This window comes from Nansenia antarctica, assembly GCF_963989245.1.
Source record: "Nansenia antarctica genome assembly, chromosome: 5".
Lineage (NCBI taxonomy): Eukaryota > Metazoa > Chordata > Actinopteri > Argentiniformes > Microstomatidae > Nansenia > Nansenia antarctica.
This window is the reverse complement of record NC_137690.1, coordinates 64,320,708-64,341,751: the sequence shown is the minus strand read 5'-3', so window position 1 is coordinate 64,341,751 and position 21,044 is coordinate 64,320,708. Positions and strand designations below refer to the sequence as shown.

At 42.5% G+C, this 21,044-nt stretch overlaps 1 protein-coding gene across 1 annotated transcript; it reads right to left on the bottom strand.

Annotated features, from left to right (window-relative positions):
* Nucleotides 1-815: 815 nt before the first annotated feature.
* LOC308158241 (transmembrane protein 69-like) lies at nt 816-11,783 on the bottom strand (the record flags this gene model as incomplete). Its single annotated transcript, XM_080531835.1, has 3 exons — nt 816-1,023; nt 2,132-2,268; nt 11,694-11,783. The coding sequence occupies 3 exons, from the start codon at nt 11,781-11,783 to the stop codon at nt 816-818; spliced, it is 435 nt and encodes a 144-aa protein (XP_080387961.1).
* Nucleotides 11,784-21,044: the final 9,261 nt, after the last annotated feature.

Here is a 21,044-nt window from a genome sequence, read left to right as displayed (position 1 = left end):
TTTGCATTTAAAAAACATTAAAAAGTATTTTAATAAAAAAAAGTTGTGTTGAATGCATTCTTAAACTTAAATACATGTTCATAAACATTTGTGTGCCTGATGAATTATGAATTGCTATAATTACATCTAAGGTATGTTCTGTCAGCCTCCAGTCTTGTCATGTTATAGCCATATTAAAATATATATAAACCTGTTTTGGAAAATATATAAATACACAATTCAATGATGTTGCATTCTGAAGGGAAAGTGAGTCAGTTCAGTTATGTGCTCTGGATTACCGGGGACTCCAGATTAACCTGTTCATCTTCCAACTCATGACCTTCAGGTTTAAAAGGGGGATTAAGTCACTGGTTCTTACAAATCAGGTCTCTGAGATCATTCAAAGGCACTAATGACTGATAAACACTTACATTGCTCATGATGGTACTTCTTGCGCTGGATACCCCAAGTAATAGATTACCTCAATTAGGACCGTAGTAATACCTTCCTCCTTGAAATGAAATTGCAAATCTTTTCAAACACATTCAATGTATTACCTGCAACATACATATTACATAATGAAACAGTCTTTCTCCCCTTTAGGTGTTTACAGAGATGCTGAGGTGGGTAGAAATGAACAAGTACATGGTATGACTGGCTGTCATTCAGCATACCATACAGGTATGTACCAAATAAATAACATACAAACATTATGCTTCCATAACATACCATGCAGGTCTTCAATCACTCATCCCATACTCTTTGTCCATCAGAGAACACTAATATAAAACATTGTGTTTTACATTAGACTATATAATTGTGCTGTGCAGCATAATTTATTGCTCTGAGAATATCTTCTCTGGGTATATTCCCCTGAGAACCAGTGTGGCCAGCAGGGATAACAAAGCCACAACTGTAAGTATCGACCGCTGGGCTTTGAACCAGCTGGGGTAGGTGGGCAGCAGAGAAAGGTCATAGTGCAGGGCGATGCCAAGTCCCATGATGACCAGGGCCGCCCGTCCTACAGGCCATACAGGCGGTCGCCTGGGGCCCCGAAAGGCGGGGGGGGCCCACTCATAGTAAAATAAATTAAAAAAAAAAAAAAAAAATGGTTTGATTAAAAGGTCGTCATGTCGGGAATTGTGAAACCTCGCAATCGAGCCAAACAAGTCTTGTTACTGTACAGTAACAGTAACTGTAGCCAGTGCAGAGAGGAGCTTTTCAAAGTTAAAACTAATTAAAACATACTTACGATCCACAATGTCCCAGGAGCGTCTCACTGGCCTTGCGATTCTCAGTGTGAATCATAAAATAAGTGAGAGAATCTCATACAATGATGTAATCAATGATTTTGCTGCTATTAAGGCACGTAGAGTCAATATCTAATATATAGGCTACTGTGAGTTATATATAGGCTACTGTGAGAAATATACTGTGATTCATATTGAGAAATATACTGTAAACTACTGTGGGCTATACTGCCAAATCAGCGGTGGCTGGTGAGTTTTATAATTTTGTTATTTATCTATTTTCGATCTATTTTTATCTCTTTTTTTTGGAAAGTGTGAATTTTATGTTTATATTTAAAGAATATTTAAGAATATATTATCAGCGGTGGCTGGTGAGTTTTTTATTTTGTTATTTATCTATTTGCTATCTATTTTTATCTCTTTTTTTTTTGAAAGTGTGAATTTTATGTTTATATTTAAAGAATATTTAATAAATCCATATTTTTGTTGCAATTCTACCTGGACTGGATATACGATTTTGTTGGTTTGAATATTTGGATGTGCGTCAAAACCCCTGTCTTGCCTGGACGGTGGTTACTAAATAGTTTGAAGCCACTACAGGCCAAATTGAGATATCTGCCTAACTACTCTCCTAACACTGCTGATTCACTGTGCATTATTGCCATCAGCCTATCAGAATGCTTGTTACATTCCAAAATCACTATCTGCCCAAGTCATCTCTTTGACATAGGCATTGTTGACACTACCTACTAGGATGGCCCAGTGACCAGGTGATTTTTTTTACTACGAGGGGGGGGGGGGGGGGGGCATTTTCAAGATCTCGCCTGGGGCCCAACAGACCCACGGGCCGGCCCTGATGATGACAATAGTGGCAGCTGGGACTATATTGTCACTGTACATACGCAGGGCCGCCCAAGCTAACAGAGGTGGACAGGTTGATCCAGTCTGGCTTGGCCAGGCTACTCTCAGGAATGGCGAAGCCCCAGCGCGCAGACCCGGCAGATCCTCTTCTAGTCCGGCCAGGGAGACCCTGCGCTGCCTGCGCACAGACCCGGGAGACACCGCTCCTCTCGCAAGTTCTGCAGCTTCTGCCGCCACAACGGGGAGGCTGGGGGGGTGTTCACCAACCACTGGCTCAAGGACAAAGACGGGAACGTGCTCTGCCCCTTCTTGTGGCAGTATGTCTGTCCACTCTGCGGGGCCACAGGGGCCCAGGCGCACACCAAGCGCTTCTGTCCCCAGGTTGATAGCGCCTACAGCTCCGTGTACACCCAGTCGCCGTAGGGTAGGCTACAGCTGTGTGGCGAAGAGAAGCGGACGACAAGTGTGCAACAAGTGTGTGTAACAATGGTCAAACAGGCAAACTTCTTTCAACCAATTCTTTTTATTGATCTGCATGGAAGACATATAAAACACAAATCTTCCTCTGGTCTGCAACTCTTGTGAATCTATTCAGATGGCAGCCATATTCCGGTTGTCCCACCGTGTATGTATATTTCACATCAGGATAATTTGTTTACAGAAAGAACACAAATTTCCCTCAAACATTACAAATAACAATTACAAACAACATGTGGAGCAACATACCTGCATGGAAGACATAAAACACAAATCTTCCTCTGGTCTGCAACTCTTGTGAATCTGCGCATTCAAAATAACATACAATAAATGTTCTCAAACATACAATCCGTGGACGAAACCAAAATTTTTACCTTACATTACAAGATTCTCCACACAAATAATAAAATACGAGGAGCATTTTACATCGCGCACATACCTATTCAGATGGCAGCCATATTCTGGTACCACCGTAAGTATGGCAACAACAGAAGGACAAAAGAACGCGCAGACCTGCAGTACACCCAAACTCCAAAGGGGGCTCCAACAACAACCAGGGCTGCTCAAGCACGGCGAAACTCATCTACATTCACCACAACTAAACATACATTCCCAACTCTGTTACACCCACCTCCCCTGAATTTCGCCAACCTTGAGCAGCAACTATACATTTAAATACTACTTTTTACTTTTTACACTATTACATAGGGCCACCAAAGGACAGGACAGCCAACTTGAAAAGTATCCTATAAGGATGAAGTGGAAAGAGAGGTAAACTATCTCTCCAACCAACTACTGGCGGTAGGATGCGTTCTACACCCCACAAGACCCTTTTTTCACTGTGTATTACTAGCCTTCAAGAGGCCACAACCTCTTATGAAACAATCAGAATAACGAACAAACCTATATTATGTCATAGGATGTCAGTGTGCACAGTGTATACATGCACTGAACTGAGCTTCGGCTTATCTAACTGTGGAAAGCCTGGAACACTGACCTACAAACAGCTCGAATGTTTGACTTAGTGTCTTGGATAATGTCTTGTCCTGACATAGTATAAATCAATCTGTCAACTGGTTTGATAAGGCGACCAAACTTGGACTTGACCTGTGTGACTGTACTAGGATGTTCACACTGTGTGACAGAAGCTAGAGTGTCAGAACGCTGTGTGTCACCAGCATCATCTGTCTGATTTGTGTTACCAGAAACATCAGTACAATCATCAGCGCTAACCACAAATCTAGAATCAGAGTTAATGGACTGATCTACCATTTGCTCCTCAGCCATCTGCTCGGGGACCCTCTGAGGGGCAAACGAGACTGAAGACACTACAGTGTTAGTAGCCTCTGTCCGTGAGTGGTCAGGGAATGGTAACTGGGTGACCCACTCTAGGGTTCTTCCCTTGGGATCCGTGGGCTCTGGGACAGTCAAGGGAACATCTCTCTCCCGAACAGCTCTTCCCCCATACTCCATGTCTTCAACCTCCCCTCCCTCACTCCCAGGACAGGAATCCACTCTCTCCGACTCGAACGCGGTTCCTCTACTCACTTCCCCAGGCAAGGAATCCTGTTCCACTTCCGACACGGACATGTCACTTGGCTCATTTGATGTATGAACAGCAGACAGGGATGAAACTGGGTCAGAGATCACACTCGTATCATGCACCGGCAGAAAGTTCACCAGCATCAATAGATTACGGTGGACTACCTTCTCTCGTCCAGTGACAGTGTCTTGTATCCTATATGTGTGAGTCTCAGAGTTCCTATCCACCACAGTGTATACAGTAGACTCCCAACGGTCAGCCACCTTTCTCTTTCCTCTCTCTCTCTTGTTCGCCAACAGCACACGGTCTCCGACGTCAATGGTGGGCCCTTTCACTCGTCTGTTGTAGAGCTCTGTGTGACGGTGCTGTTCTTTTATGACATGTTCCTGGGCTATGACCATAGCTTCTCTCAGATCCTTCGTGAGAGACATCACATACTTGTCGTAGCTGACCACAGCTGGATCATTCAGGACTGTCCGGAAGAGTATATCGACAGGGAGACGAGGAGTACGCCCGAACATCAGATAGAAAGGTGCATAGCCAGTTGACTCATGCGCTGTGCTATTGTACATGAACGTCAGAGTTTGCAAACGCCTCGGCCAGTTGATTTTTGCCTCTGGTTCAAGCGCTCGGATCATGTTACCGAGAGTTCTATTGAAACGTTCCACACTACCGTTACCCATCGGGTGATACGGGGTTGTGTGCGACTTTCTGACACCGGAGACTCTGAGCAGCTCACTCACTAGTTGACTCTCGAAGCTAGCTCCCTGGTCGCTATGGATACGTTCTGGGAACCCAAAGACACAGAAGAACTTGTCCCATAGAACTCTCGCCACCTGTTTGGCTGACTGATCTTTGCAGGGGAATGCCTGGGCCATTCTTGTAAAATGGTCAGTAACAACTAACACATCAACTGACTTTTTCCTTGAGTCCTCCGCTGACCAGAAATCAATGCAAACCAGCTGAAGTGGCCTGGTTGATGTGATACTCTGTAAAGGCGCCCTCGCAGCAGGTTCAACAGTCTTACTGACAATACACCGCTGGCAGTTACGGACGTAGTCTCTTACGTCTCTGTCGAGGTTGAGCCAGAAGAACCTCTGTCTGGCCAAGCCAAGACTCCTGAACTGACCTTGATGGCCGGCATGGTCATGAACACCTCTCAGAACTTCAACTTTCTTAGACTCAGGAACCACATACTGGCGGCGTTTTGACTTCACGACTTGATCCCTCGACTCTGTAGAGTATCCCATTGCTCACAACAAGTTTCTCCCAGTGCTTCAGGTACCTAATGACTGTGACTGATTCCTTATCTCTCTCTCTCCTGGAGGGTCTCCGATGTCTCTCCACATAGTACAAGACTCGAGAGAGAGTCCTGTCTCTGAGCTGTTCATCCCGGAGTTCCTTCTCACTGTAAGCAGGAAGTGAGTCCTGACCACCTGGGACTAACTGAGGCAAATGGTGCAAGACTGCTACAGCGCGCGTTCTTGCTCCGACCTCCCACAGATCGTCATATGACTGTAGAACAACAGACACTTCATCCATCTCCATAGACTGAGCGTGGACATGCAGAGGTGATGGGACACTTTGAGCGTAACTCTCTGCCTGGCGTGGAGTGTCACCACTATCATTGGACGACCGGAAGGCGTCCTGTACAGAAGCACTCGACACATCCTGGAATTCGGAGAGGAGATTCTTGTAGGGCTCTTCAAGTAATCTGTGACTGACTCTCTGCTTGACGAAAGGCACACGACTCAAGGCATCAGCGACAACATTCTGTGGGGCTGGCACGTACTTGATGTCGAAGTTATAGCTCGCTAACTTAGCCACCCATCGTTGCTCGCAGCAGTCCAGCTTGGGCTTCGTCATGATATGAGTCAATGGATTATTGTCCGTCCAAACTGTGAAATCATGCCCCTTCAACCAATGGCTGAACTTGTCACAGACACTCCACTTCAAGGCTAGGAATTCCAACCGATGGGCTGGGTAGTTTCTCTGAGACTGAGAGAGGGACTTGCTGGCGAATGCGATTGGCCTCGCTCGGTCTTCACCCTCTTGGATCTGCGACAGGATAGCACCGATGCCATCAAGGGACGCGTCCGTTGACAGCATGAAGGGACGGCTGAAGTCAGGGTGAGCCAGGACAGCCGTCTCAACCAGCGCCGTTTTCAGCTTCTGGAAAGCCTGCTCCGTTTCGGGGGTCCAGTCAGTAACATTCAACTTCCTGCTTTGTGACCTTTGTTTGGACTGTTTCTCCTTCCCTTTTCTCTTCTGGCCCGTCAACAGAGAGAAGAGAGGCTTTGCAATAGCGGAGAAGCTAGGCACAAAGTGCTGGTAATAATTGATCATCCCCAAGAAAGATCTGATTCGTTTCTGTGAGGGGGTTACACCGTCCGCTTCCATCAGGTCAGCACTTGTCATCTTTGCGATGCTCTCAACTTTGCTGGGATCAGTCAACACACCGTTGTCATTAATTATGTGGCCGAGGAATTTGACGGATTTCCGGAGAAAAAAACACTTCTTGGGGGCCAATTTCAGGTTATGACCACGCAGTCTACTGAACACCATCTCCAAGCGTTCCAGAGCTGTCCTCTCATCAGGGGCGTACACCAATAAATCATCCAGATAAACCAGTAAGGTCAGATAGTTCTGGTCTCCGAAAATGCTAGTCATCATACGCATGAAGCTCCCAGGACTATTACAGAGGCCCTGCGGGGGGCGATTATACTCATACAAGCCCATAGGTGTTGTAAAGGCAGAGTACTTTCTGTCATCCTCGTGTAGTGGCATGTTATAAAACCCTGAGGTTAGATCCATAGTACTAAACAAGGAGTTACCTCCAAGTGCAGCTAAGCAGTCGGCCTGGTGAGGGAGAGGGTGAGCATCCTTCAGGGTCCTCTTGTTCAGCCAGCGAAAGTCTGTACAGATACGGAGATCTCCGTTCTTTTTCCATACAAGAACCAACGGAGATGCATATTCACTGGTTGACTTCCTGATTATATCTTTCTCCTCCATCTCACTCAGTACTTGGCGCAACTTCTGATACTGACTGGGGGGCACTCGTCTGAATGGGAGCCGGAATGGCCTGTGATCTGAGAGGTGAATGCGATGTATGAAGCCCTTTGCCTCTCCACAATCCAGGTGATGGCGTGAGAAGATGTCCTCGTAGCGCACAACCAGGTCAGCCATCTTGCTTCTACACTGTTCAGACACGTCACAGGAGTGTATGTCGAGCCCACTCAATCCCATGTACTTCAGTTCCTCATCAACAGTGCGGGCCGCATTTTCACTGGACGGGGTTACTTGACAGCAACTGAGTAGTGGGACCTCAGCAGGTCCGGTCTCATCCATGTCCTCGAGCGCAATGCAGGAGAAGACGTCGGCCAATTTAGCATTGCGTCTTACCAAGACGGGCCTGTCGGACGAGTTGATCAGCTTCAATGGAACCCATCCGTCTCCCCACAAAGGAGTAACAACTCTGGCCACCAGAACCCCTCTTGGAGCTGAGCGACACGATGTGGGCTCTGTCATCACAGCGCTACCAGGAGACACAATAGTGGACTTGGGTAGCTTGCCCCACATCAGGTACTCCCGACCAGGCTCAAGACACACAGCTGAGTTGCACCTGACTGTGCCTATCTTGTCAGGTATGACGTCACGTCGCCAACGGTTCAGACCAGCGAGCATCGAGAGAAACTGTTCAGATTCTGGATCGCCAGCAGGACAGGGCGTAGACACAGCCTTCCAGTAGCCATCACATTGCTTATACTGCCGGAGGATATATTTAATAACATTGGTGCCTAGTATCAACTCATCATGCTGGCCTTCAACTACCAGAGTGGGAACCATAATCCTACAGCCATACACCTCCATTTCCACGTTGAAAGCTAACTCAGGCTTGACACGGCGACCACCACAGCCAACAAGCACCACATTTGAACTGAACTGGTTATGTTCTGTAGCAACTCCAACCTCTCTAAGCTTTCCCTCTGCCGTCTTACTCATTGTACAAGCCATAGACCCACTGTCTAGCATAGCATTCAGAGTCACTGTATTACCAACTGTCACAGGTGTGTAGAAAAGGCTGTCACTACCACTAATTGTATGTGTATTCTGATAAACAATATCTTCAGAGTTATCACTTGAGGTTTTGAGAGCTATATACACTGTCTCAGCACTAGATTCGTCCTCACAATGGGAGTTTACTTGGCGACCTATACTTTCTCCCTCTGAATACAGGCCACCTAGTTTCCCTGAGGCTGAGGTGCTCGGGACGACCTGGTGGGACACTCAACTTTTGTGTGACCTGGGGCTAAACAGACAAAGCACAGCTTCTCTGACATGCAGTGTGAGATGGTAGTGTGTCTACTGTCATCACAGACTCTCACGGGCGCCACCCTGGTATCTTCCGCCACGAGGAGCACTGTCACGCTGCTGCACTTTCCCCATCATCTGCTCCAGCCTCTCCATAATGCGAGCAAGAATCCTGTCTTCAGATTGCTGAGTGTTCTGGGCCACAGCAGTCACGGAGGAGGGGCACGGAAGCTGGCCTAAAGCATGGTCCTGGGAAGGAATGAGGGTAGAAGGCGGACACTGTGTGTGGTACACTGGACTATGGGCAGGAGCAGGGGGGTACTGGGTGGAACACTGCTCAGACACAGACTGAATCGGAGGCTCTGGATGAGACTGCACAGTGTGGAGGGCAGTGGCATGGCTCTTCAATGGCACAGAACTACCGGTCCTGCCAGAGGCTCTCAGCTCTCTCTGATAATTATCAATCTTCAACTGTATGTCTCGTGAGCTCCACTCCTCAATAGCCTTGCATTCCAGCATACGGGATAGTCCAGAGTCCGGGCAATGCCTGACAAACATCCGTGCTACCTCTTCACCCATGTTCTCCATCCTCCTACCTTGTCTGCTAAGGCCCTCACCAGCTACATCAGCTGCTTTGTTGATCCTCAACCAGTAGTCTACAGGGTTCTCATTGGGTCTGGGTAGAGTGGCATAGAAATCTGACAACGGGAGGCATGATGACACATCACTGAAGTACTTGAGAAGGATATCATAGATGAGATCAGGGTTCTGCTTCACATCAAGTGTCTGATCGCTACGCAAACCAACCCTCACGACATCCTTTGCCTTACCCATCAGCCTTGCCAGTATCTCCTCAGCCTGTTCATGCATTGGACATTTCTGCTTTCTCAGATAAGCTTTAGACACGTCAATCCAGTCCTGGACTGAACACTTATCAGAACTATCACCTCGGAACATTGGTGGTTCCCTGTCTGATTTTACATTCACAGTAACGCGCGGAACCTCCTGTCTAACAACATTAGGATCAGTTACAGGATCTGGAGGCGATGTGCAGTTGAGGTGTGCACTGCTCATACTACTTGAGTGAACTACACCAGCTGAAATTAACTTGGTTACAATGGACTCGCCAATCTGAGCACCTAGCTGACCCATCATGTCTGAAAGGTGATGAAGAGCTTCAGTGTCATCAACACTGGGTGTGGATGTGGGAGGAGCCTCCCTGTAAACTGCCCGACAGCAGCACAACCTGGGTCCTGACTTGACCCTGTGCCTCTACCACTGTCAGTAAACAACTGGGAACACCCCACCTCCCTACTATTCAACCCACCGATGACAGCACTGTCAGAAAAGCTCTGACATGCCCCCCATGCACCCCTCCCCATAGGCAACACTGGACTGGCAAAAATCTCATCATCAAAACCTGGCCTCTGAGCCATAGTGGTACAGACTTGCGTTGTGTAATATTACTGAATGAAAAAATAATAATAATAATAATAATAATGTTTAAAAAATATATAAAGTTACCGCAGGACATAAAAAACAAAACAATCAAAGCACTTTTTAAACTGATGTAATCACAGACCTCAGACTGAATTACCATTTACTATAATACTCTGACCACACTTGATCTATCACACTAAGACCTGGCATCCACGCAGCATCCACGGAGATCGGCGTTCAGCTGATCTTGAGATCGACGTGTCACGGCACCAGTGTAACGATGGTCAAACAGGCAAACTTCTTTCAACCAATTCTTTTTATTGATCTGCATGGAAGACATATAAAACACAAATCTTCCTCTGGTCTGCAACTCTTGTGAATCTATTCAGATGGCAGCCATATTCCGGTTGTCCCACCGTGTATGTATATTTCACATCAGGATAATTTGTTTACAGAAAGAACACAAATTTCCCTCAAACATTACAAATAACAATTACAAACAACATGTGGAGCAACATACCTGCATGGAAGACATATAAAACACAAATCTTCCTCTGGTCTGCAACTCTTGTGAATCTGCGCATTCAAAATAACATACAATAAATGTTCTCAAACATACAATCCGTGGACGAAACTATACAGAAATCATCACAATACATGTAAAAACAAACAGCACAGTACTACACCAACATTTTCACCTTACATTACAAGATTCTCCACACAAATAATAAAATACGAGGAGCATTTTACATCGCGCACATACCTATTCAGATGGCAGCCATATTCTGGTACCACCGTAAGTATGGCAACAACAGAAGGACAAAAGAACGCGCAGACCTGCAGTACACCCAAACTCCAAAGGGGGCTCCAACAACAACCAGGGCTGCTCAAGCACGGCGAAACTCATCTACATTCACCACAACTAAACATACATTCCCAACTCTGTTACATGTGCAACAAGTGTGCTACGATGCACCGCACTGTGGACTAGTAGTTTGGAACAGGCCGACTCGTGTGCTTTTTAAAATGTATTCTGTGAGTTTCTGGTTTATTTATTATTTTTGTTCGTGTTTTTGTCACTTATTGTTATTTGCAGTGTGGTTTTTGTTTTTTGTTTTTTAAATGCATGCCTCTGCACTTTGTTTCTTAAATATTATGGCCAAATCTTAAAAAAAAAGATTAAATAAGCGAGTCACCCATGTGGTCTTTCAACACGGCCATCCAGCCACATGGGATAAAGCCCAGAAGACTGGTGTGAGGCTTGTATCTGTTCTCTGGGTGGCCAGGTAAACCTTGGCTTTTTCTGCCCTGTTAAGTGCAACATTGAGTACTAAACTGCATTTTGTTGTATATATAGAGTGCCCTGCGTAATTAATGGCAAAGTATACATATACAGTGGGGCAAAAAAGTATTTAGTCAGCCACCAATTGTGCAAGTTCTCCCACTTAAAAAGATGAGAGAGGCCTGTCATTTTCATAATAGGTACACCAACTATGAGAGACAAAATGAGAAAAAAAATCACATTGTCTGATTTTGAAAGAATTTATTTGCAAATTATGGTGGAAAATAAGTATTTGGTCAATAACAAAAGTTCATCTCAATACTTTGTTTGTTGTATACCCTTTGTTGGCAATGACAGAGGTCAAACGTTTTCTGTAAGTCTTCACAAGGTTTTCACACACTGTTGCTGGTATTTTGGCCCATTCCTCCATGCAGATCTCCTCTAGAGCAGTGATGTTTTGGGGCTGTCGCTGGGCAACACAGACTTTCAACTCCCTCCAAAGATTTTCTATGGGGTTGAGATCTGGAGACTGGCTAGGCCACTCCAGGACCTTGAAATGCTTCTTACGAAGCCACTCCTTCGTTGCCGGGGCGGTGTGTTTGGGATCATTGTCATGCTGAAAGACCCAGCCACGTTTCATCTTCAATGCCCTTGCTGATGGAAGGAGGTTTTCACTCAAAATATCACGATACATGGCCCCATTCATTCTTTCCTTTACACGGATCAGTCGCCCTGGTCCCTTTGCAGAAAAACAGCCCCAAAGCATGATGTTTCCACCCCCATGCTTCACAGTAGGTATGGTGTTCTTTGGATGCAACTCAGCATTCTTTCTCCTCCAAACACAACGAGTTGAGTTTGTACCAAAAAGTTCTATTTTGGTTTCATCTGACCATATGACATTCTCCCAATCCTCTTCTGGATCATCCAAATGCTCTCTAGCAAACTTCAGACGGGCCTGGACATGTACTGGCTTAAGCAGGGGGACACGTCTGGCACTGCAGGATTTGAGTCCCTGGCGGCGTAGTGTGTTACTGATGGTAGCCCTTGTTACTTTGGTCCCAGCTCTCTGCAGGTCATTCACTAGGTCCCCCCGTGTGGTTCTGGGATTTTTGCTCACCGTTCTTGTGATCATTTTGACCCCACGGGGTGAGATCTTGCGTGGAGCCCCAGATCGAGGGAGATTATCAGTGGTCTTGTATGTCTTCCATTTTCTAATAATTGCTCCCACAGTTGATTTCTTCACACCAAGCTGCTTACCTATTGCAGATTCAGTCTTCCCAGCCTGGTGCAGGTCTACAATTTTGTTCCTTTGATAGCTCTTTGGTCTTGGCCATAGCGGAGTTTGGAGTGTGACTGTTTGAGGTTGTGGACAGGTGTCTTTTATACTGATAAGGAGTTCAAACAGGTGCCATTAATACAGGTAACGAGTGGAGGACAGAGGAGCCTCTTAAAGAAGGAGTTACAGGTCTGTGAGAGCCAGAAATCTTGCTTGTTTGTAGGTGACCAAATACTTATTTTACAGAGGAATTTACCAATTAATTCATTAAAAATCCTACAATGTGATTTCCTGGATTCCCCCCATTCTGTCTCTCATAGTTGAAGTGTACCTATGATGAAAATTACAGGCCTCTCTCATCTTTTTAAGTGGGAGAACCTGCACAATTGGTGGCTGACTAAATACTTTTTTGCCCCACTGTATAGTCCCCCTATTTCAGGGCACCAAAAGTAATGGGACAATTGGCTTGACAGGAGTTTCTGGTTAGTCAGGTGTGTTGTCAATGTCTAGCATTGATTTTGCATTTGCTTGCAAATGTAGTGGTAGGCTATGGTAGATTTCTACAGTAGATAACCGAAGAACACTCTCCAGGAGGTAGGCATGAATGTGTCAGAGACTTCTATCCACAGAATATGTCCCCAAACAAACTACAGAGGTGCAAACCACTCATTATGCACTAGTTATAGTAATGGAACAGCCCTGCTCCAGGAAGAACCTGGAAGGAAAGAGCAAGGCTCACAGAGTATCCTCACACAAGCCTCTAGTCAGACTGACTATAGTATAGAGGGTCATAAATAACAACACTGGGGCTGATGGATGAGGCCAATGATATTCATAAAGGGATAACCTTCCAGGCACGTGCAGAGATAAATGTAGGCTACAGTGACCAACCCCGTTCCAGTCTTGGATGGACCTTGTGGTACAGAGAAATATGCTTCAAGGCCAGAGAGGGCTGTCATTTCAATCTTAATGAGTATAATCTCAGAGAATAACAGAACTGGACACTGTAAGGCGTTGCTTGCAAGATAAGTTATAATGCATGTGTCACTGTTTGCCCTTGTCTAAAATAGCTTTGATTAACTACTTGATTTATACTTATTTGTCAAGATTATACATCAACTCGTACTTGTCAACAACTAGTCTGCAGACTGACTTTTACAAAGTTCAGTTCATTTAAAATGACAATCTGATCACTCACACTCTAGCTGTCTATTGTTGCTGGGTTTACATGAATTAAAGTTCCCAAAAGACCTCAAGGGCCAATATTATGAAGTGACTTTTCTAATTTGGCACATACTATTTTGAAATGACCTCATGCACATAATGCCTTTATCCTCACTGCTTCGAAAAAATTGATTTAGCTATTTTCCTTTTGGATCAACCCATCAATAATAGATTTGGATAATGGATAATGGATCAACCACATGAATAGAAGGAATTGTACCAACAATTTTTAAGAAACCTTGGTGTTACCCAGATGATCTAAGTAAGTCTTTTGCCACGGGTACCATATGAACAACACTATTGAATCTGTGGTGTACCATAGTGCTGCTCTACAGACAAATACAAATACTGTTTTTTGTTTTTTTTTACACAAAACTCTGCAATCAATACTTTCTTTATAGTACACATAGGGATTTACCTGAGCAACAACTCCTGAAATGTCCCCGAAGAATTGTCTTCCTGTTCATCTCGTACTGTGGACATAGTAAACATATTTACTGATTCAGTGGAGGTTACATTTTGGCAGGTTTTTTCAGTTTGACATGGATTCCCAAATAAACAAGCATCAGCAAAGAGAATTGTCCAACAGTTAGGCCCAGAGACACACATTCTCTGCCCTCAGCCTTCTCTTGTCTTCTCACTGAAATGTATGAATTTAGCAAATTCCTCAGAGTGGGTATTGTGCAAAAACTCTCCCCTCTGCTCCAAATCCACAGCGCTAATGGTTAAATGAAAGACACAAAGGGTCATACAAGGAATGATACTATTTCAAACGTTCCATCTGAAGGTAAAAATGCAACATTACAATGTCAATTGACACCGACAGGATAACCAATAAAGAAAGCTGGCATAGCATGTGGTGTAAGAGAACATTCCAGCAACCTTTGTCTACTGTATGAGACACAACATAGAAAGACCAGAACATGGAAAAGGGAGAAGTAGGCTAATACCCAGCTGAAGTGTGTCATTCGGTTCTTAAAAAAGAAAGGCATCATCAAAAGCACATTGATGAGTGAATGCATTTCCCCAGTCTCTTAGACAGTCTTTTGATGAGGAAACATCCCCCCTCTCACCCACTGCTGCTGTTGAATTAAAATAAAGTGTGTCAGTTAGCAGGCAGAATAAAAGAGAGAAGAAAACATCAGAGAGAATTTATTCTGAGAGGTCCTCAGTAGAAAATGTTAATTTAACTGGTAGGAGTAACATTTTTATTTCTATTTGCATGGCAGTTTTGTGCTCTAAGCCCATTTGGGTCATAAACTGGAACTTACTGCAGGACCGGAAAATGCCTGAACTAATTTAATTGCTTATTAAATATTGATCATAATCCACTTTCCATCAATGATTATCCATGGAGTTTACTTGCTTTGGCACAATGCCATCCTCACTCGATTAGATAATATTTCTTCAATTTATGACACTGATTCGGTCATCAACACTGGGAGAGCAATTGAACCCATAGCCTATGTGACATGGTCTGGTAAAAAAAAAGGGCTGCATGTCGGTAATCCTCAAGCCGCGCAAATGAGCAAAAATCTTATTTTTTAATAGTTTTTTCTGTTTTCTTTTTCATATTATGAAAGTGTCTGTAAGTGATACATGGCTTGTAAATAAAATGTTGTTTTAGGACGTGTACAAACTGTGTGATCATCTAATTATGTGTAGTTATGTGTTTTTAGCATGTTGATGTTCTATCAGCATGTTGTGATGTGCTAAACATGCAGTTAGATCCTTTTTAGCATTGGCTATTAGCAGCGGCTTTGCCTGTTATGTGTTTTGATTCAGAGCGCGTTTCTCTGCTATTTCGAGGTGGAACATGCAATGAAGCATATCTTCTTCAAATACATATTTCAATGTATGATTAATTGTATTGTATTAAAAAACTGACAAATGACCATGAGGACTTGAGGACTTTTTAACCAGACCTTGTCACATGACGATTCAGAGCAAGTACAGTGAAACGGAATATAACTACAGGCAGTTTTGCCTAATCAGGTCACATGATCAGGAAGTCCCAGTTGGTACTTTCTCCCACAGAAAGTGTTGCTTTTAATGCTGTGACGTGTTCCATGTAATCTCCCTTAGATGTCAAGTAGAAAACAGGTGAGACTACTGTATATTCATGACATGCTAGAGGCAGCTGTGAGTAATGTTATACCGTGTTTTCAGTCCCCGGCTGTTTACAAGGAAGTGACAAATATGAATAATCTCCATGGTTGCCATGTTCTAAACCTTGTACAAGCAAAAAAAAAGCATGGCATTGACCCTGGGCTTCGAAATGATTATCCTTATTGCTACCTCCATGTCTCAAGACCACTTCAGAAGTTTACAAAACACATTTTTATTCTTGTCACTAACTGCACAGAAGCCAATAGGCTTTCTGTCTTCACTATGCCTGTCCAATAAAATGAAAAATCTGAGTGGGACTGCCCCAAATAACTTTAAAAAATAAAATAAAAGTTTCCCATATTCATTTGAGAAGGAGGTCACTCAAGTGGCTTTATCCTTGCCACCCACAAACAATTATATTTATTGGATGGCAATGATTGTATTTATTGCAGTGAAATGGCATCATCAAAATGCCTCTGGGATTGTATCTCCACTGTCTTCAGGAGACTGTCTTGATGAGAATAGAAGGAATAACAAACTATGAAGTAGACTCTATTGATACTGTACAATTCTGCAGCAGACATTTTTCTTCAACTAACATCAAGTCTACTAAGGGATTAGATCCTCTGGAGTGGTTCAAGTGACTTGGCCTAACATTTGAATCTCAGAGAATCTATCACAATCTGTCTACCACCCTGTCACAACTGTCTGACACAAGACCCCCTTGTGTCTACAACAACACAACAGCTGAAGGCCCTAAAAGAAAGGACATTTGAGTTTTTTTGTGGTTGAGACACTCTGTGATATGTACTTGGACAGCTATTTCCAACAAAACAACTATTGACAATATGAAAGTTGACACAGAACCAGAAAGTTGAACCATCACTTCTATATTTGGTGAATAGTAGGGAGACCTAAACTGTATGGGCAAGAATCAGGTTGACAGCATGACAAACACACTAAGACAGAACTAGTTCAGAGGAAGGACATTTAAACTGAGCAACAGTGCAAGTGGAGAGTGTCGACCTCCATTGTTCTGTAATCAATTACAATTTAAAGTGTAATAGAAGATTATTAAGATTATTGTCTGGGATCACTCAATGGTGTCATGATAATGGAAGCTGCAAAAACAGCCTCTCAAATGTGCCATCATGTTTTAATAATAAAAAAACAAACATTATTTATTCAGGGAAGTCCTGAATAAGAAGAGACCGATCTCTCTTCTTCAAGGGTGCCCTGATTACAAAATACATCAAGATGTTACAAGGAGTGGAATATGGGTTAACTGTTCGTGTTAGTTGATTTGCAAAGTAAAATTGGAGTGTTATAATCACTTAAAGTTGAAATCTAAGACAATCCCCTGAAATTGCAACTTAATGGACAATTGTGGGTGTTTCCCTTGTGTCTCCTTCAATGGAAACAGTGTCATTTTATCCAGTAGACATACCATGTATGTATTACACTTAGACATTAACTTACTAAGCATGGATGACTTATAAAACACATTTTGCATCAATGGTAATGTCATCAGTTCTGGTGTTGGGTGACTTTTTCATGAAACCAAGTGCATAAGCAAATTACCATACCTCTCTCAGCTCAATGTCTAGTTATATTTAGATGAATAAGAATAGTGGAACCTTACTGTATGTAATGCGCCATGGGGATCATGATCCATGTAGCCATTATAATGGTCAGAAAGTAAGAAAGAAAAAAAATCTACCATGAGCATCCCATGGGTTTCATTGAAGCTGGCAAGCCTGTGGGGACTGTACTGCATACCACAGCAGTTCCTTATGGAATTATTCATATAGCCTACAGTATTGGTTTTTGGCTACATAGCCATTTCAACTATCAAAATGAGATAGAGATAGAGATGGGATCAGAATATGACTCTTAACTCTTGCCAGTGCCGCAGATGAGGCAATATTACATATAGGCACAGTACCAAAATGCAAAGTCTAGTTACAACATAAATGCAGGTGCTTTTGTGTGTATTCTTATTCAGAATGTTCTGTATGTGTTTTGTCAAGCTGAAGTTGGTTTATTAATGAGAGTAGAATCATAAGACAGATCAAATAAGGTTGATGGGTCTAATACAAATGGGACATTCCAAACGGCTCCAATTGATTGGTCTGACCTCATTCTTCTGGTCAAAATGTCATCATCAATTCTCAAGCTAGTAATTGCTTTCGTCACCTTCCTGGCAGCTGGATACTCTAACGCTGGTCTGAGATTGCCTCAGGAAATACAACATAATTTCCCCATCGATATTGTACAACCAATACATTCTCTGCACCTGCAAAATGCTATTCACACTGGAAACTCCAATCATCACAACCCATAGCCCACCAGGGACAATGCTAAAACTCAGTATAGTTATGATGACTGAATCCCTTTTGTTTTATCTTTATATGTGTGAAATGTCTCCTCAGGTACAGTCTGTTGTACTGTTGACAACAAACAACAAGCAAACAACATGCACTCAGGTTTTACTGAATAAAATCAAATAAAAAATGTATCAAATGAATAAAAAAATGTTGACCCCATTGTTAACAATATATATATATATAATAGTATATGGTAGTCTATAATTAATTGAGCTGGGGTAAGATGCCGACTTGTCTTGATTGTCTTCTTGAATTCTCAAGTGATATGAGTTGTGTTAAGCAACTGGCTGTTTATTTGGGGCACTCTATGACTTGTCACATCCCCTAGGTCTAGGGCATTAAGTGTATTGAATAAGGGGCCCACTGCCTTGCCTATAGACCTAATGGTTCCTGGTTATGGCTGTATGTCTGGAGGGCCCAACCTCACCGTTGTGTAATTCTTGAAGGACACAGCCCAACACCTTTTATTCAAGCCAGATATAAGAAAAATGCAGGTTGAGGTATTATTGGACTTTAAACCATGAATACAGTAGGCTACGTGATCTAGGAGGCATACATACAGTATATGCTGACTGTTCAACCTGAAATCATTAACATGGTGCCTGTATTTCTATTGTTGTAACTAATGTCTAAGAAAAGACTATGCTACAAATAATAGTATTAGGTTGAACTTAGATCAAATCAAATGGAAATGTAATGTAAAGCAATCTATCACCATATTGTACCGTTCCAGAAATGTAAATAATGTATTAACTCATTTGACTGTATTTCAGAACTGTCAAAGCATTTCAAATGTTTTTTTTCTAGACCACCAAACTGACAATTAATACCAATATCTGAATGCATATCAAAATATCCCCCACACACATATTCAATGATAAATACAACTTTAATCACAATCCAGGAATACTGGTGACAATGTACTTATCTGAACCTGACACATCAATCAAACATTAGATACTGTATCAACAAGAAATTCAACTGGCTGTCTGTTACAGTACTTTACTGATAAAGTCATATATGAATTGAGGCTAATGTTCTAAAACATTAGTTTGAATGGGTGCAATGTCAAATATAATACAATTTATATGATGTATTTATTAGAGAAACATTGTAACTTAATGGAGTAAGGAAAAAACACATATACACAAATATCTATATCTACATACATTTGTGGCAGTACAGAACATTTGACATTCCATGATGGGCCAAGGCATTGCAACATTAGAAACCAGCAATCAGCAATTATGAATGCACTTCTTAATGCATGAGAGACTGAAACATTGCATGTGCCAAGACCACACCAACACTATGCCCCATCTACACAGTAGAGAAGGGAAAGATAACTCCAAGGTCTGTTACCATTTGATTATGGTATACCACACACTCTGGCATCCTGACACTCATACCCAAAACACACAAGCTTAAATGATCAAGTAGCAAAATATATTTATACCTTAACTACAGTTTCTGTGAAAAGTAATGGGCTGCATGTTGTCAACACCAAACGGTTGATGTTGTACATGTTTGACAATTAGTTTAGGTTAGAAGGCTGGTGTCATAAATCCCAGCCATTGTCCCCAGGACATGAGTTTAGAATGATTGATTGCTTTATAACCTTGAGAAAACATTACGGCAGTTTATCTGTTTTATGTCTCTAGTGTCCCAGTGACCAGGAAGCCTGCTCAGTTGATAAGGGAACGTCCCATTCTACTGTTCCTCCTCAAGTATACAATACAGAAATGAGATGACAGTGTCATCTCGCTTACAGCAGTGTGAATAATGTTTCACCAAATATTACCCCCATATCATCGCTGACATCTCCTATGTTTTATATGTTCCTAATGGTAAATATCAGTGAATTAGAATGATAAATGATCATGGCTTATTGTCCTTTGCTTTCAGAACATATTTCATAGTTGTGCACTGAGAAAACTGAGGTGAACACCTCATGCAAGCATCATGCAATAATGGTTTCAGTCAAATTCAGTATCGACTGCTTCCACTTTAACTGATACAAAGGAACCTATTACAGAATTCTATATGTATTGCAATGATATTTTAATTTCATGGCATACTCTTTGTTTCAAAGATTAAAATAGACATTTCAACAGTGGCGCTCCTTTGAAATGTTGAATTCTCTGGAATGCTAATGTGCAAGTTAGTTTGCAAGATGAATAGCTATAGTCAAAATCACAACTTACAAAAATATCTGAAATATATAAGACAGGTTATAGCACAAGGCCCTTGGCTGTAGATTTGGGTAACTATCAAAGATGGAGTTGATTTGAAGAACGTAGATTTACAGAGTGCAATTCTGTTGTGCTGTCACAAGGTCAGGTAGAAGAAAATAATATATCAATGGCAGGTTCACTCACTGCATGTTTATATACCCAATCACCATTTCAATGACAAAAATATTTGCCTAGAGTATGCCAGTAAGAAAAGTCTATAACCTGAGACATCTTAATCGTCAACAAACCTTTTAACATTTTAAAGCGCTGTACCTGCTCAGTAGGTGATAATATTGAGAATTAGGATTCATAATGATAATGACAATAATACACTACAGAAAAATACATCAACAGGACCACTTCACTGTAAAAGTTGCTAATAATGTATGTGCACTTTATCATCTACCCAAGGCAAAAAAGATATTCATATGTGATAAAGATGGCTAAGAATCACAAAAACTGAGTATATATTTTTGCATCGATGCGCATTCAGGACGCATAATATAAAAATGTAGGATCATTCAGCGAACACGATTTCTTCATGTTCTGCATTCCATACAAGCATAATTCTAATTTACATTCAACACTTTAAACAATTACAAATTTCATCAAATGTCAGTTGTTTTTTGTTTTATTAAAGCAAATTAAGTCTTATGTCTCCTTTATTTTGC